The sequence below is a fragment of the Pleurodeles waltl genome, chromosome 6 (genome assembly GCF_031143425.1).
Source record: "Pleurodeles waltl isolate 20211129_DDA chromosome 6, aPleWal1.hap1.20221129, whole genome shotgun sequence".
NCBI classification, from domain to species: domain Eukaryota; kingdom Metazoa; phylum Chordata; class Amphibia; order Caudata; family Salamandridae; genus Pleurodeles; species Pleurodeles waltl.
In genome coordinates this window covers 1,448,962,208-1,448,981,683 of record NC_090445.1, presented here as the reverse complement: position 1 = coordinate 1,448,981,683, position 19,476 = coordinate 1,448,962,208, and the positions used below count along the sequence as shown (strand labels likewise).

General features: G+C 41.1%; 1 protein-coding gene across 1 annotated transcript in view; it reads right to left on the bottom strand.

Annotated features, from left to right (window-relative positions):
* Positions 1-3,229: 3,229 nt before the first annotated feature.
* Positions 3,230-19,476, bottom strand: part of GDF10 (growth differentiation factor 10) — a 42,585-nt gene continuing 26,338 nt past the window's right edge. Inside the window, exon 3 of the mRNA XM_069240897.1 lies at positions 3,230-8,721. Within this exon, the coding sequence (XP_069096998.1) occupies positions 8,530-8,721 (192 nt within the window). The 3' untranslated portion in view covers positions 3,230-8,529. The remainder of the gene's footprint in view (positions 8,722-19,476) is intronic.

Sequence of the window (19,476 nt, the reverse complement as noted above, 5' to 3'; positions counted from 1 at the left end):
GTGTTCAGGCCTGTAGACAAGCTGTTAGAGCAACCAAGAATCCACAAAATACAATCTTGAATGTCAGGCTTGTCAAGTTTCTGTCAATATTCTCTCATTTGATAAAGGCCACATTGGAGAGAAGATGAAGTGCAGCCTTTTACAAGTGGGCAATGACTATACAATGTAAGATTGGGGTTTGTTAGAAAAATTGACTGCTTACATTATGTGATTCTGTCAGCACTTATTGCCTGGTTTAACAGTTCCTGACCCAGTAAACTTAGCACAGTAGCACCGTCACTTTATGATATCTGTACACTTTGGATAACCATAGTTTTAGGTAAAAATCTCTTTTTTAAATTGATTTTACTCTTTTCAACATCTAAACGTTAAATTGAAAAAGTTTTTATTAATCATGCAATGAAAGTACTTATTATTATTATTAGGAGTAGTAGTAGTTGTATCGCTATTGCTATTATTCTTGTCATTATTATTAGTAGTATTATTATTGTTGTTGGTTTTATTATTATTGTTGCTTTGTTGTTTTTCGTCTTTTTATTATTATGACTGTTGTTATTGTTATTATTATTATTATTATTGTTGTTGTTGTTGTTATTATCTTTATTATTATTGTTATTACAGCCTTTCTGTTCTGCTTGTCGTAGAATAACGTCGTAAATAAATTATTTTGTTCTTCTTAGTACTACATTGTTTTTTTTATCCCCCCTAAAGAAATGAGGTTTTCTTCCTGAAACCTTTGATGACTATCCTCCTGGAGCTAACTGATATCACATCATTTGAATATTTCAAAAAATAATATAATTGAAATTCCCTGTGACATTACCACAGTAGTTTGTGTTTTTTTTTCATTGAACTGCTTAATTCACATTGTCGGTTTCATGTATTATTTATGAGAGTCTATCACAAGTAGATTTAATTACTTAATCATTTTAATATATTTTCCTCTAGCAGATTTCACTCCACCATCAGTAACGATTAGGGAACAAACCGCATAGTTCACAGCTCTACTTAATGACAAGTGATATTTAGTTCAGAAGTCAAGATCTACCAACACTCCCTGGTAGTCAGATTACCTTCAATACACAGAGAGCCATTCCAGTCTCTGCCAACAGCATTAAGGAGCTCCGCTTAGTCCAGGAGTTTCTAGTACTTGGAGTAAAAATGGAAACTGAGTCAGAACCGATTACTGGAAAGTATAACAATAAAACGCTGAAAAAGCCCTGCATCCAAATTGCAGTGTTATACCACATGCACTTTAAAAAAGCAAAAATACTGCATCTCAAGAAGATATGCATCTGCCATGGTCAATCTATCACCTTTCATGGCAGAGATGGAAAGGAAATTCTCTTTTTTGCAAAATCCAAACTATAATTGGTCAGCTGAAATAACGTGATGGGAAGTTGGGTTAGGGCAATTGTAGCACCCCAAATCAAAAGAGTTGATATTTGCGTTCTGTTGGACATCAGTGTAAATGCTGAAGCTGTGATAAAGGTTGTCTTGCCACACTCACTCACTTGTGCTGATTGCTTACAGATCTTTCTTTAGATAGATGGGGGCCCATTGCAGAAGCGCCTCGGGGGCACAATGGGCGTTTACGCCTTCTTTGTGCGCCCTGGGGGCACTTTGGTATTTGGTATTACAGAAGGGGCTGTAAACGCTTGTGCAGCCCCTTTTGTATTACAGATAATGCTGGTGCATATGTAGCACTAACACTATCATTAGGGGCGTTCCCTCATTTGCATGGCCCCATGCAAATGAGGGAATCTCTGTGCCTCTGCGCCTGCCATTACCAACTGGGCACAGAGACAAACATATCTTTAGGGGGTGCACTGAAAGTGCACCAATAAAAAGTGATGCAATTTAGTGCATCTCCTAAACACAGAACTCTAGCAGGATCCTCCTCTTGCAGGGAAGTTCAGTAACTCACTGCACCTGCCTGAAGGGTGAACTCTAACCCCTCTTAAAAGTGCAGGTGGGTTGCCACTTGTACGGAGAAATACGGAGCAGCTTTAAAACAGCTGTGCTGTATTTCTTTTGAATGCGCTGCCCTGGGGGTAGCACATTCAACATAAAAGGGTGCACTTTCCCTGTTTGCACCCAGAGCACCTGCTTAAAGGTGTGTTGTGGTGCAAACAGGAAAAGTGTGCCCTATCTGTAATCGAGCACATGGTGTGCAAATCGATACAAGGACCATTCCATACATTAGCATTAAGATCTGCATCAATAAAAATATTCGCACAGCTCCTGCATCCGAAAAGTGTTCTTCTTCATCTTTTAAAAGAGTATACATTCAGGAGTGATACCTGATTCTACTCACCCTATTTAAAGAATCTCTTCTTACTCTGATTAGTCATAGTGAAGAATAAGTATGATCTTTATGTGGTGGATAATGACTTAAAACCTCCCCTGCTGGTCATCTAGGACTGACAATCTTCTGCTTCTTCTGTCCATCTGCTGTACCAACAAGGTTACAGAAACAAATAGATCTATGGACTGAGTAGGTCTTTCAACCCTCACATTTGGAGTGGTGCTTTCACCCCTTGCCTTCACTTACCTTTTTTTACTCATATGTTCCTTACTGGGACTTAGGGGGTCATTAGGAGTTTGGCATATGGAAATATCTGTCTGCCAGATGAGGACATTGCCACGTTACTGGTGGGCCCCACTCTGGCCCCATTACAACGTGCCCACTGGGTTGACCACATTTCTGCTGGTCAGCCCTGTGGGAAAGGTGCGGCAGCATTGTACCCAGCTCATAATTGAGCTAGCGGCAATGCTGCCGCATGCAGGGTGCACCCGCACTCTTGAAATGTACACTGCCTGCACAGCAAACAGTGCATTTCAAGGATGCTGGGCAGGGGGACCCTATTTAGAGAATCTCTAAACCCCTGCACTGCCCATGCCATTATTTTCGCCCGCCGGCCTTGCGGTGAACGCATAATACGGCCGGCGGGGTCATGACCGTACTGGCGGTCTTCCGGCAGGATGAGTTCCGCAGGCGGCTTGTGCCGCCTGCCAAACTCATAATGATGGCGTTAGTCTTTCATAGATATCCGTCCAGTACCCGATCATGCATTGATACTTATGGATATGAGAATCAGCTGTCAACCTGGTCGGCCCAGTGGGCTGTTCTGAGAAGTGAGACCAGAGAACAAAATACGTGGTGTATGCTGTGGTAAAACCAAGTTCAAGTGTAATATATTTTTATGCTTGAAAAGGAGAAAAAAAATATTTTCTACAAATACCTTTTAATCAGTTACTACAATATAAATATAGTTTTACAAACATATTTAAGTGATAAACATTTTAGAACTACGAGAAATACATAAATATTCATATTACAATTATTAACACTTTTTGCGAAAAAAAGGAGTTGAGACGATGTTTAAAAATGAACAGATAGAAATCTTTGAACCAGATGTTAGCAAAAATGAAGTCTGTGCTTTTTAAAAGCGGAGAGACAATACAAAAATCTTCCTGAGAAATTTACCATTGCAACTTTATTTTCCAACACTGGCAAAGGTGCGAACCTTCTAATATTATGAAAGATGAAGCCAGGCATGAACAAATGAGTGTAACCTTGGCCCCTGTGCTGCTGATGTGGTGGGCGCGTTTAATACATTTATATGTGAACGGGAGTGCACTTCCTTTAGGTTGATAACATAATGGAAGAACTCAGGCATGGCAGGGAGGTAGAGCATTTTAACTGACCAAACCAGTCTGAGCATACCACAGCCTGCTATGAATGGGTAGTTGTTTTAGTTGTAAAGTTCTCAGAGTACTGTAAAGCATGAGCTTTGAGGATGAATATCTTGCAATGATTTTTTATTTATAGCAATTGTACAACCTGGAGTTCAGTAATTGCACATCTTGGAGTCTAGAAAGTTAGAAGTAATGTACATTTCTTTATAAACAAAAGTAGTAGGCACTGTGTGCATGAAAACAGCCTTTCTACAGGCAAGCAGCAGCAGCAAGGATGGCTGCTGAATGCGTGAAAGTGTGGAAGAGACCGCGGAGAAGCAAGTCCAACCCTGAGGAGCAGACGGACTGCAGAATAAAATTGGAAAATAAAATGGTCAGGAAGCAGATACTGTTCAATGCAAAAGGAACCATTGCTGTCTTTTTGCATACGCTTGTGTTAGAAACAGGTTCATGCATTTTATACCATTTGCTCTGATCTTTGAGTGGCAAGTATCCATTAACTGCATTTTCTCTGTTGCATGTTCACATAAAGTGACTTCTCAGTGTTAAATTAGGAAACAATAAATGAACCAATGATAAATCACCAAATCTCAGAGCACTGACAGAAGATGCTCATTCTGACAAAACGGAATAGTACTTATTTTGCTGATGTCATGAGCAATAAAATGTCAGGTAACTGGGTGGCCGGACATTTTTTTGCATTTAAAGATGGATGATCATTACTGTGATAATTGCCAGCATTAAATTCCGACAGCTAAAATGGGGGGGGAATAAAGAACTGAGACAAACTTGCAGATTATGCAGAGGGGGGGCATTTTACCCCAAATAATTCCCGGTCTTTTCACGCAAACTGCTCATCTTCAAATGTATTCCCTTGCAGTGATGGCATTAATACTACAGACATGATCACTGTGCTTACAGAAAAACCCTTACTTAAGGCTGTGTGGATAGCAGGCTGAGAAAGCCCTGACAAGATTTAATTATCTTCTCATTAGATTAAGCAGAAATAGCTACAGCAACTATTTTAACTCCTGAGCTGTCACCATCTACTAAAATATGCAAGTCTGGCTCCGTGTCCAGGTTCTCTGTTTATGTACAAAAATAGACATCTTTGTTAGTTTATTTTAGTATTTAAAAATATTTAATTTATTGCGTGCTATTATAAAAATATATATAATATCAGAAGGTAGAGGGGTTAAATGCGTAGTGTCAAAGATTTTTGAAACAGTGCATAGATTTTGAGTGTTGCTATTCAATTCACACAAGAAGGGGGAGGTCATAATAACACGTGATACATCACAAGACAAATTTTTGCATCGACTACCACTTCATGTTATGTTAAGCTGATGTGGAGTTAATCGTTTTTGTGGACTAACAATGTTCACCTAGTGACATACAACCCACAAGAAAGATGTGGCAGACTTTTCATCATCAGCATCATCTAGACCAGTGGTGTTCAAACTATTAATGCTGCGCCCCCAGTGGGAAAAAAAAAATCGCCCCCCTTCAGAATTTTACATAATTGTACTATTAAGTTGGCAATGTTTAAATAAGTCTAGACTTATTTAACATTGCAGTTAAGATCTGTTACCTTTTTACAAATGTAAAAAACATTTTTTCTGCTTAAAACAAAGCACAATTATCTTCATCATCTTTCTTTTAGCCAGAGCCTGGATCGCCCAGTTGGATCACTTGAGGCCCCCCCTAGGGAGCACGCCCCCAGTTTGAAGACCCCTGATCTAGACCGTTATCTACTACGAGATCAGCCGCCCCACCTCCTCAGCTAGAGTGAGACAGGTGACTGGACACTGAGAATGAGGCTTGCACTGTAACTTTCTATGCTGCAGGCTTTGGATATAGGGCTGAAGGATTCACTGACATTTTCTGTGCTTAGTCCTTTCTATGGACGGGAAGCCCCCATTCAGGCCACAGCCAATGAATTTCTGTGAGATATTGGAGGCTCAGGGGAACCCTCATCACATTCTGAAAGGGGTGCCCATCACATTGTGTTAGCCACTGCCTTTCCTGTCCTTGTAACTTCTCAATCTATTCTGTGTATAGATTAAACTTCCCCTGTTCCAACCGCGGCTGTTGGATAAAACTTGCTCAGTCACCTGCCACCCTTTATCTCTCCTTATGGGGACAACACTTTCTGCTCTCGCTGTTCATGCTGAATGTGTGTTGTTTGTTCGTGGACTGCGCATTCTCACTGCGCTGTTCTTGTAGTCCGTGCTCAACCACTGTTTGTGCTATGACTTTTCATTAAGTGGAGGATCCTGTTGTGTCCCTACTACTCATGTTATTTCTGCTTTTTGTGTGTGAAGCATGTCCTATTGCCGGCCTCGCTGGGCCTGTCCTTTCGCTTGTGCTGACGCTGCCAATGCTATGTCCATCTATGTGTGAAAGGCTCCTGCTGCGTCCCCATGACTGAGCTATCTGTTACTTCACTATTATTGTCTATTTAGTGTTTCTTTAGCTTGTTAATGAGACTTGCAGTGTAATTGTATGTTGTGCCTGGTCTGTGTGCGTTTAACCTAACCCTTACTGTTAGAATTGCCGTTTAATCCATCTGTTCTGTTAGTCTTCTGTTTCTGTCAAAGTGTCTATTCTGTTTCTGATCTGCACTAGGGCTGACAGAAGGGCGACCATGATTGTTAGCTCGATGGCCGCATGGTCACTGCTACTTGTATGTATATGTTGGAAAAGCAGGCCTAGTACATATAATGTTGTGAAGTAAGACCAATTGCCACTAGATGGCACTATGTACTTGAGATGCCCCGAAATATGCCATAGGACTTTGCTCTCTTTTTGAAAAAGGTCCTTACGTATCAGAAAGGGGTCCCTTCAAGACCCTGGGGCCTGCCCTGTGCCCCCACAAAAGTTTGTGACAGGTCTAGTTTGCAGTGTGACTGGGCTGTACTTCTTCTATTGAGGGTGAGGGTATTTGCTAGAGCGTTTTCAATCCAGAAGCTTTCACATACTACATTTGCACGTGACAAAAGAAGTATTGTTTCTTAGTTTGTGTGTGTGTTTTTTTTTTTTTAAATTAAACACTACAGAACAATCTAGAAATAAATTTGCCATACATTTTCAGATTAATCAGAATTTCCCTTATCTGGGCATATTCACGATGGCCATCGCATTTCACGGTCTACTGTGCTTATTTATATAACTGCCCAATTAAATTGTTGCTACAGAAAATTATTGAATTAGGAGAGGTAACGGGGAAAACATCAAAAATCAGTAAATGTTATTGTCTCACGTGAGACCTTAGACTTGTGAATTCATCTTCTGAAAGCAATAGGAATTTTGAATTGCAATGGTTATCGTGATAATACACAACGAAATAAACCATAAAAAAGTAATCTTTGAAGCCATTTCCTGTTGTGTTTTCCTGCAACAATATATAGACTGCACTGAGCCGTAGAGTCACCCTGGGTGCCAAGTAGCAAAGGCTCAATGCTGCCTTTTATTTGCGTGATCTAGAATCCCTAGCGCATCAGACTCATAAGTAAAATGAAAGAATGGTGTACAGAGACTCTTCTAAAAGTAGGGACCCAGCTACTCTGTTCTGATCCCGACAAGAGTGGGTGTCCCTAGCTGTAAGGGAAGTGAACTCTGCTGTGGTGAAGACCTAGGACCAGATGTATTAACACTGGGAATTTTCTCTGAATCACAATTAGAACATCACTATTCCTAACCAATGAAATGTTTAATTAGAGTCCCTAGAAGGTTACAAATTGACCTGCCTCGTGAATATTAATGAGATAGGTCGCAATTTGTGACCTACTAGAAATAATTGCCATCACAGGGAAGGTGGTCTGCTTGGGTTAGCAGACCACCATGTCTGTGACTGCTTTTTACTAAATCAATATTGTCCGTTAAATCCAGCCTGTTTCCATTAAAGGAAACAGGACTGCATTTAAAAATAATTTTTTTGGCAGGTTTGAAGTCTGTAAATTATAAATGTTTTGGAACCAGAATCCAGTTACGAAACATTACTACATACCATTCCGATATAGTATTTTGAAGGGACGCCAATTCCAGATACTGAATCAATACCTGGCCACAAACACAATTTGCAATTTAGTAACGTGCTCCTGAATCCCAATTTGATGTTTTTACCTCCAAAAAGGCATTTTTTCAGTCACAAATGGGCTTGATTTTGTGAATCGGACACTGGTGACGACAAGAAAGCTTAATACCCTGACCCTTTCTGCTGTGGCTCTACTAGTGTGAATACCCATTGTGGTGTGGCCACAACGTTAGCAGTTATGGGTGTCATACTGTGGCTGTTGTGGGAGAGAGAGAACATTGTGCTGTGGCTGATGTGAGTGTGCTCTAAGTAGGAGATGAGTTGTTCTATGACTATGATGAGAGTGGTACACAAGGATTTATGTGAAAGTGGACAAGATTGCCTTAGTGTGAGTGGGTGTTCTATTGTGCATTACTGGTAGTGTATAATATCTGATGGTTTATGCGGTTTGGACTATGCATTGCATAAATGGCTAAAGTGGGGGACAGAATGTGGTAGGCCTGTAGTTTTAAATGATGCTTAGTAATAAACTCTTGTTGTAGTGGGCACGCTTTTATAGGTCTACTGTAATCATGGCTAGGTCTATTGTCAATATCCTCTGAATCAGAGAGTATATTGTTCCCTGTTTCGAGAATCAATACAAGTAGATGTTATGCAGCACAATAACCAATGGACAATTTGTGAGTAGCAATGGAATCCAATAGGAGCTGGCACAGTGCGGAGGGCTTGCAGTGGTATCACTTGATCCTCTACTGTGCTCTCAGTGTGCGTGGGATGGGGATCTGCTTAGTCTATCGGCATGCACAGGTCTCGACTGACATATTCGGATACACCTTCAAAACCACATTCCTGCTCTCATCCAAGAAGAGGACACTCAGAGAGTTCATTTTATCAGGGACACAGCAGGGCTCCGGGATCCCGGGGATAATCCCCACTGTCTTTACAATGCTTTGAATCGTGGCATGATTTGATGGTCGAACAATCTGTAAAGAGAAGGAACATATTATATTATTATATTATGTTCTGAACAAAAATTATAAACCAGATTATCCGAAATTAGAGGAGCACGATGAGGTTCAGAAGCTGAATGACAATCAACAGTAATGAATGAATACATTCTTTGTCATGTTGTTTGTGGCAGGGTTCACAGGACACTTTAATTTCATTGACTCCAGAGAAATCTGTTTACTAAACCCATGTTCTTACCATACAGGGCTTCAAATGCCATCCCACAGCTGTCCATCATACATCAAAGGATGCCATATATAGCACTAGTTCTCACCAAACATGTCCTACGACCTGTGATCCCTGCTCCATGGAGCGGTAACATTAAATAGATACACACAAATGATTTCATTCTAGGAACTTTGTCTGTAGACCTCTTAATGTGTTTGATTGCTTACTCAATATATGAGTATAAGTTACGACTATTGATATTCGCCATTCCTCATATTTAACAATGTCATGTAAAGGTGTTTTATTGTATCCTGTCACAAATACAGTGTAAGCACCATTATTTTCATTATTTTATACAATTATATCTTCTCATGCTCTGGCCTGATGTCTTAAGTGGGAGGTGAAAAGGCATCTATCACGTTTCTAATGGGAAATGGTGTACAAAAACAACCCGAGGCTTTTGTTACTCAGTGGGAACTTTCTGGATTTTCAGGCGATGCTTTATCAGCTGAGCCACCTGCACATGAACTCTATACATCAACTCCATGAAAGTTGCACTTACCATCACCTAAGGGGAGGTTTAAGAGAATTAGGGAGTTTAGACTCAGTAACAGCAAGCTTTATTCGGTCGTCATAACCATCAAAGCATCAAATACAATTAATTCGAAATTTAAACTTATACAAAATTTAAAAGCATAAACTAATAAAATACAATCTTAGGCTTCATGACATTAAAATACTTATAAACCTAATATTAATTCATAAAAGATTATTTAAAAAACGACTTTGTATATGCCAAGTGGCCACAAGAAACTTGCTAACTGCAAGAATTAAAAAATTGGAAGTATCACTTTTTAAAATTCCTATAGCTGTACAACACTGGCTCAGACACATATCTCGGCAGATTACACGAATCCATTTTGACAGTGGCAAGGAATATGCAGGACAGAAGAACATAAAGGGGGTGATTCCGACCCCGGCGGTCCTTGACCGCCAGGGCCGGGGTCGGCGGGAGCACCGCCAACAGGCTGGCGGTGCTCCTAAGGGCATTCTGACCGCGGCGGTATGGCCGCGGTCAGAAACGGAAAACCGGCGGTGTCCCGACGGTTTTCCGCTGCCCTGAGGAATCCCCCATGGTGGCACAGCTTGCTGCGCCGCCATGGGGGATTCCGACCCCCTCACCGCCATCCTGTTCCTGGCGGTTTCGACCGCCAGGAACAGGATGGCGGTGAGGGGTGTCGTGGGGCCCTTGGGGGCCCCTGAAGTGCCCATGCCAATGGCATGGGCACTGCAGGGGCCCCCGTAAGAGGGCCCCACTTTGAATTTCAGTGTCTGCTTAGCAGACACTGAAATTCGCGACGGGTGCTACTGCACCCGTCGCACACCTTCCACTCCGCCGGCTCCATTCGGAGCCGGCTTCCTCGTAGAAGGGTGTTTCCCACTGGGCTGGCGGGCGGCCTTTTGGCGGTCGCCCGCCAGCCCAGTGGGAAACCTACGGTCTTCCGGCGGTTCCCGCTTGGCGGGCGGGCGCTTGGAATGACCCCCAAAATGTTCTACAGTTTCTGGACTACCATGACAAACTGGTCAAAGATCAGAGAGTAAAGTAGATCCCCAGCTTTTTGATAGGGACAGCAATGGGAGACTCCCAAAGCGAAAGCGTGCATAAAGGCCCTTCCCCAGTAGATCCGGTATAAGATCTAAATATGGTTCATACTGGGGGTACCACTTAAAATCAATAAATAAATTGGTCAACCGACCATAAGATTTACAACAGATAGAATTATTTCTTACACAGGACCAATAAGCTGTTTTCAGAGTAGTCTTATGAGATTTTTCCAAATTATGTGGGTTCTTCCAGAAGCTTCCCAGTCCCAGGGTACGAAACCACTTTGACACATATTTAACTCATGGAATAGTAGCCACATTCGGCCTCCTTAGTAAATCAAGTAAGGAATCTCTGTATACAGTAAGTTCCGGGACAGTCCAGATCCTCACCCAGAAGAAGTAGGGAGTTTACATTTCCAGCAGAACAGCAGAGAAAGATATGCAGACGTTGGTCAGCACTTACTAAAATGCTTTGGGACTGATTCACAAAGGTATGCTACACTTTTGAGTAAGTTTACACTTTGTAGCAAGTTTAATACGTCTGGTATTCACAAACTCAGAGTAAACTCATTGTAAAAGTGTAAATAACATGTCTCCATCCCTAGAGTAATGCAATTGGTACGGGTGGGTGGCATTCCTCCCTAAATCCCTCCCAAATCCCCCTCTTGCTCCTCCATAACCCCACCTTCTTCGGTAGTTATTTTGTCCCTCCCCCATCATGTCCCTCCCACATTTACTGCTAAAACCTATACTTAAATGCGTGGAGACTGCAGTCTGGACAGAGATGTCTGCACATTTAAGTAGAGGCAAAACCTAGACTTTGTAGCACATTTTGCAGTACTGAAAAACAATACATATTGTAGTTTGTGAATTTACTATCTGTTTACATTGCTAATACTTCCCTAAGCTAATATTTGCTATTATTCTTATGATACACATGCCCTCTCATGGTTTATGTTATTGACAAATAAGGAATTGTAAATATGTAATTGTAGTTGTCTGTAATGTCTCAGGCCAAAGCAGTGGATATCAGATGTATCAAAATTTACTCTGAAGAGTCCCGGGCAGGTCTGAAATATTCTCCATTATGGTCCTTCATTGTGAACTACGCTCGCTCGTGTGGTGGTAAAGCAAGACCGCTGTCTCTTTTTCTACAGGTTTGCTACAAAACTAAAAAGGCTAAGAGAAGTCTAACTTGAAAGGCAAAAATATATTTGCTTTCTTTAAGGAGAAGCTACTGGAGTTACTTAACAAATGTGCTTGAGTAAAATATACGACAGCAAATTCTCACACTTATATTGTGTAATTTATGCTCAATGAAAACAAAGCACATATCAATAAGCACAGCTTAAATGGGGATTTTAGTTAGATGACTGAAGACATTTTAAGACTTATGGAAATGTTCTGCCAACAGTAAAGTTTTATGACTCCTGAAGGAAATCCATAACTTTTACAGAGGAGGTTTCGTGATTTATCTTGGCACTTCCATAACCACTCGAATATTTCACCTTAGCGAAGTCATCTATTTGCTTTAGTTTAATGATCTATTTTTCAACAAAAGATATGACAATTCTGAAAGAAAAGTATTTTTAACAGGTCAGTAGTGATGATAACTAATTAGGTACGATGCAGTGTATAAACCCGAGTGGTGATTGTGGCTTTGAACATAGAGTTTTGTGATGAGGAATGAGCATGACAGTAATAATAGGCAAGCCAACGACTCAACAGTTTCATATAACATATTATTATGTTAGACCTATTTACATTTTTGGTACAAGATGTGTCATTAGTTGTTCTTTTGCTAGAGTCTTATAAGATACCTTTTCGGAGTAGTATTGATCATATAGGATGTGTAGCATGCTCATGCTCAGTGGTTGTGTACTAGAAAGTGGAGAGATTGGAATCATAATGCTGACAAAGGTGGGGGGTTTAGGGACATTTTTATAAAAACAGCACATTCATGCTTGAAAGGGTGAAATGTGGAGCTGGATTGAGCTGTTTCCTAAGTCAAATAGACACTTACTTTCAAAGCTCTCTGTTTCAATCAATTTGACAATTTAAAAAGTTTACACTTAAAATTTACCAAAAGTACTTTTATCTTTCATGTCAAGAAATGTATTTCTTGAGTAGAGGCCCACCATTGATCATGTGCACATATTGTGGCTATTTCATACACTTGTAGGGCAGATTCCTATTTGGTGTGGACAACCTTTCAGACAAAATTGGTTCATGAAGGAGCCGTGCCATGTTTGATATCAGGGCACCTAAACCTGTGATAGTGCCTGGAAAAGCATATACTACCAAATGTTAAATTAAATAATTGAAAATGAAGAGTTGGAAGAGGATGGAAACTGTTTCTGTACTCTGCAGTTTAGGTAAGCCTCAGGTGAGAATATCACGGTAGAAAAATACATAAATCTCAACTACCCTGTTCCTCTCCTTAAAAGACTGAACACCACACCAACTTATTTTTCAATGTACCATCTTTTTTTGCCACTTAATCAATGTATCTATGATTGGAAGTGAAGTTTGTGTAGTTTTTCTCTTTTTAACTGCTTTTACGCGACACCCAAATGTTCTACAGAAAACATTGCATGAAACATCGGACATAGACCTAGCATAATGCAGACAAGTCTTTTAGACACCTTATATATTCCTCCCAACAACACCGAACACAAACAAATACGAAATATGTGACAAAACATTCATGCTCATCCAACAGAAATCATGTAAGATTTTAATCAATTACCCTAGTACCCTCAATAGCACTTACCATTTACCAAACTATTCATCTATTCGATCTTACCTCAATATATTTATAATTTGAAGTACCCAACAGATCTTGTTGGACAGACTTCCTGACACTCTCCTGAAAGTTGCAGCTGCAAGTGTTGCCACCACTAAGGCATAACTCGCTCTACATGCATGCATAAATCTCAATCTATTCAGAACTTGTTAATGTATCTGTACCACACCTTCAAGGCACAACATTACATCAAAGGTATATAACTGTTCAACGATGCCACACAACATAAGAGTCAACTCATCAACGTCAACATAAATAAATGTTGAGGTCCTACAGGCACAGGCACCCATGAACATAGCACACTGCAAAGTTCCCTGACCATCTCAACAGAGTTTATCTTTTCTGTTATCTAATATCAGTTGTTCGTAAAGAATTCATAGTCTAGACTACTTCACACTGGCTAAACACCAGGACTCTGCTGAATCAGAAATCCCAAAAATATATGAGAAACTGCCAAGATTGTGAAATATCTATAAACCATTCTGATGATGGACATGAATTATGAACAAGCACAAATGTCCTTCTGCGTTAGTGAGTATTCCTAACAAAGGAGATTTCTGCACCATTAACAAGATAGATTTTACTTCAAGAAAGCACTACAATCAGAGGTGTTTAAAGACGACTCGATTTTCATCTAAAATATGACAAATGATCGAGTCATGCTCTGAATATTTAAGGGCACTTACTTGGAATTCCCCAAGGGCAGATAAGTATCTGGTGTCATGGAACGAGAGGTGTTAATTGGGATCTGATTAGATGCAGCCAGAATAATACATCAAAACACTGAATTGAATGAGAAGTTATGAATGATAAGTATATTACAATAGAATAAAAAACGACGTTTTGTTTAGTAATTCTTAGCTCATACTCGCTGAGTATTTTCATGTTCTTTGTATTTAGCAACTTTAAATGTAGGACCTTTGAGTTAACCTGTAGCTAAGTGATAATACGTTTCTCTCTAATCTGCTGTGCTTTTTCCTACTTCAACAAAACCATTTGAAATACTTTTTTTTTAAACTACACCAAATGAACTTTTGTATTTATTTTTTATAATTGATAATGATGAACTTCAGCCTAAAATACGTGCACTGCATGTATAACACCTTGAGTTTTAGCAGCTTAAAAATAAAAAAATAATTGGACTAGAAATTGAACAATTTTCCTGGTCACTATTTATTATTTATTTTTGGTGATCATCATTTTTATGGGCAGTGCCCATTGGGGTTGAGATTCAAAATGGCACACATTGATAAGAAGTTTATGGGTGATATCTCTTCAAAGGCAAAGGTCAAGAGGTCGGGGGCAAGTGCCAAGAATCAGAAAAGCTACCCTGAGACATGGTGACGAACCCTTAAACTGTAGGGCTTAGTTTTATTTTTTCCTTAGAGGTTCTAATAAGGCCAGAGTTCCTAAATGAACAGTATTGGCAAAGACTCCTTTCTACCATGACAGACGGAAGCTACGGTGTCCAGAATTAATCAATACACTTTGCTGTCTGAAGTGCTTATCTAGTGATACTGAATCGGACACTGTCTATAACAGGAAATGGCATCTGTTTCACTGCTGTCACTTGGATTAAAGGCCACTTGTTATAAAAAGCTGTTTTCAAGAAGGTTTGTAGGATAGACAAGAACTATGTATGTTTGTGAGACAAGACCTGTGTATGTTTGTGCTTGAGTGTGTGTGTGGGGGTGAAGGGGAGTTGGGGGGTTATGGCTGTACCTCGCATATGATGTGTGCTCCTGGACTATGATTGCTACACCTTGGCACACTGTGACTTTTTATGGGATGGGATCTGTGTGTCTTAGACATCAAAAATGCTGATACCAGGACACCACTAGGATGTTTCGGGACATCAGTCTTTCTTTTCTGAGCTTTGATTGTGGATCTGTATCCATGCACTTGTATTTGAAGAGGTCTCAGGGCTCTCTTCAGCAAGGTATTTTCAGCCATTAGTGTACATTTATTGCAGAAGTACCTCCATTTACACCAGCAAAGTATTCACAAATGATTCCACCCAAGAATGGGAAGGAGACATTCCAGGAGCATGAAACACCCTAAGGTCGTTTGTCCTGTAAATTTGGGAAAGTTCAAGCTGTGATCCTGCCCTTTCCCACAGTGGAAATTGTCATAAAGTTATTCTTGCTTAAGACTGAAATAACTCCCAGTATGGGAAGTGGAATGGACAACAACTACATATGGTGGGGATGTAAGAGAGCGACTTTCTCCACAGGGAAAATATTTTTCGATGTAGAGACAAAAAAGGTGTGTTTGAAGAGTGGGTTCCATTCCCCCGTGTGAAATAATAAGTGATGTAGAATTCTGCACCCGGAAAATACCCCGTGGGAGGTATCACTTGACAGAAGTACACTTACCAACCTGTCATGGCTCCTTTCCAGGCATACTGGCAACAATGCCTAAATGCCACTTCATGGAAAAAATGTTAAGTTATATTTTCTTGTGAAAAGGGTCAATTGCGTACAATGCAAAATATTCAGATATTCATTACCCCCCCAGACTCAAACCACGCTTGGCATACACATAACAGTAACTGTATCTTTATTGCTTTTGTTTGATTTTTTGCCTGGTTTGTCTGGGTGTGAAATAGCAGCCCACGCAGCTCGTGTTTTTTTCTCGGAGGCTGTGAGTGACATGTCAGGCAGGCGTGCGCACGCTGCAGTGAACCGGACATGAAACCATCAAAGACCTCCTCCAAACAAAGGGGATGATGTTCATCGCTCCAGGCAGGCCTCTCTACCACTGGCAGCTGCCCGGGAGTCAGGAGGCCCTGGCTGAGCTGCCACCTTTTCAATAACCCCAGGCAATACTGCAAGGGGGCCTTTATACACGTGTCACGAGGGACTGTTCAGAATGCATTCTTTGTGGCGTGTATATGTACGTCCAAGTGGCATAAAGAAGGTTCATTTTTTTGCCCTAGAGGGCGTAAAGTTTATGAAGAGTGAAAAAGGCAAGTGTGCTTGCTGACCAGACAGAGATTCAGAGTTTTTTTTTTTATCTTTACCGAGTTAGTATTTAATTGCACATAGGCTTTGTAGGACCTACTGGCTGGCCAGAGCACGAGGAAATCCCGCTGACGGTTTCGTCTCCATGGTCATAAAGCACTTTTTACCAGAAATCAGAGGAAGTCTGATGCCATTCTTCCTTAATCCAGGCCATCTGTGTGTTAAATGTAAGGTAAGGATGTTCATCTCTGAAGCTCTTTCCACACTACCCTACCTGGAGTCAGATCCTAAGGCCGGCTGCTCACAGGGCACTGTCTCTCAGTCTGATATGACTTCTGTGCTGCACAAGGCGTGTTCATCATTCCCTTTAGCGTGTCTCTTCCTTTCTGCTCACCCAGGCCTATATTACTGACAGTGCCCTGGGGCACATCAGGCAGTGTCCCTGAGTGCTGTTCTATTACAGAAGGGGCAGCAGATGCTTCTGCAATTCAGGTATGGAAACGACATATAAAGTGCCATCATTATCTTAAGAGGATGTTCCCTCATTTGCATGTGGGCATAGGCCCAAGCAAATGAGGGAAATACTTTGCCTCTGCTCCCCCGGCCTATTAAGGAAGTGGCAGTGGAGTCAAAGAGGTAATCAGGTGAAGTGTGCTCCCCATGAAGTTGCAAGATAGTCACTGCACACACACAAACCCATCTGCCTGAAGGGTGAAAGGGAGTCCTATAGAGTCCCCCACAGACTTCCTCCAACAGGTGGGTGCAGTCACTCACAGCAACCACCTGCAAAGGGACCTCTGTCTCCTCCTTTGAAGTTTAGGCTAGTACTAGTACTAGTAATTCTCCAACGCATCCAGAACGCATCTGCCTGCTTGATCCTCGACATACCCCGCCGATGCCACATCTCCCACCACCTGAAGGACCTCCACTGGCTCCCCGTGGACAAGAGGATCACCTATAAACTTCTCACCCACGCGCACAAAGCTCTACACAACGCCGGACCCGCCTACCTGAACAACAGACTCAACTTCTACGTCCCCTCACGCCAACTCCGCTCTGCCAACCTTTCCCTCGCCATTGTTCCCCGAATCCAGCGCAAGACCGCCGGCGGCAGATCCTTCTCCTACCTCGCCGCCAAGACCTGGAACTCACTCCCCACCTCCCTGCGCCAGACCCGGGACCTCCTCACCTTCAGGAGACTCCTCAAGACATGGCTATTCGACCGATAGCAGCTACCCCCCCCCCCTCAGCGGCTTGAAACCCTAACGGGTACATAGCGCGCTTTATAAATTTACTGATTGATTGATTGATTGACTACCTCAACAGAGAAAGATAGAGTGGCTGTTTCAAGAAGGTGGTCTGCCTTTTACTAATACCTGTCCTCAGGGCAGTCGCAGGTTCAGGGTGTCCTGAGGGCAGCCCTTTATATGTAAAAGGGCACTCTGTCCCAGTCTGCACAAGTGCACCAACTTCCCTTATTTGTTATATGCTCTCTAGTTTGCCTTTTCTGTCTCTCTTGTCCTCACTAAGGTCTTTAACACAAACGTATGAGGGTTTCATTTGCAAAAATAAATAAAGATACAAGGGTTAAAAGTAAACTTTTGAGTTCATTAAGGGATTGTAAACTGCAATTTTCAGCAGTTGGGTTTTTAGGTAAAGCCGTCCTGGTCCAGGGGCTTGTAGTTTGTTTTAAGCCCCTGATTATTACGATTAAGTGGATTGTGCCTGTTGACATGCTGGATCCCCCTGTAATTGGGGCACTAGTGTTGGTTCTGAGTTTATGAGTGATGTGCCAATTTTCTGCTGTGGACATCCGATCGGATTGCCGAGTGGTTTTGTATTGTTCCAAGATCTTCATGACTCCTTCCCCCTTATTCTAAATCCTAGGAGCAAGGGATTCCATAATTACCTAAAGCATACCGTTGTTGATTGGAAACTTCAGAGGATGAATGCTTGTGCTAACACTTGGACAGAGTTTTGAGAATCCACTTTGTTATAGGATCTGTAGAGAATGAACTGCAGGTGTAAAGTTCTATATTGTGGACATGTGCACATGAAATTGTGCATAGATCCTTAGAAGTCATTGGGGATTGCAAGTAAGTTGATTGCTAACGTGTGGTGTTATTTTTTATATATATATATTTTTATAATTGGGGTTAAAAGTGAATTTTCAATCACAATGAAAATACCCTCATAACTTAGAATATACCATCACAAAGAGAGGGATGTTCTTCAAACTACTGACCATCCGCCTTAGACAATGGGACCAAGATAGCAACTTCCTCCCCATTCTCCATTCATTGTGGAGTTGACTGCCTAATTAGACCACAATACACTTAAAGGATGCAGAAAGATCACAATAGTGAACGTTTGGTCCACACTAATAAAAGGTATAGGCCTCAGTGGTCAATATATGCTCTTAAATGTTGTATCTCATCATAAGTAGCTTGCCTTATTGGTTATTAGATCTACAAGTATCCAATTGCATAACATCCCTGATCCATAGGTTTTTCAGCAAAGGTGTGATATTTTTACCTGACTATGTCTGTCATCAGTAATTAGAAAAGTCTCTTGAGGTGGGTTTAGAGTTTTGAAAATGCAAACATTGTTCAGAAAGTGGCAGATACCCGCTATTCTGGGTACATTGCAATAACGCCTATGGATAATAATAATATTAATGATAATAATAATAATAACAATAATAAAACAATAGTGTTGTTATCCTCATTAATATAATCACATTAATAATTTGATGATGATATGGTACTAGCTATCATTGAGTGTTTGCTATTGCACTGTAGATCACAGGTGTTACTATTACACAATGTAACGTACTGCATTTCTGTCTTGATTATTTTGTTGCACATCACACACAAACCTCAAGAACATAACTCACTGTGCTACACGGTCTGCTTTTTTTAAGTGTTGTAAAGATGGGAGGGTCTGTCCACAAAATTCGGTCTTAGAGCAGCAGGATTATTTAACCGTTGTTCTGCAGGTCTGTGCAGGACAAAACAAATTAATGGATCCGGGAGATGGATTTAATGTGGGACAGTATATAATAGTGAAGGTGTGTGTGGATGGGCTACATAATAGCTAAAGACTCAAAGTAAGTGCAGGGCAGAATGAAGTGCATGGTTAGTAGCCTCAGTTGTGATTTTTAAGACTCTCAGGTACCCTCACTTTAC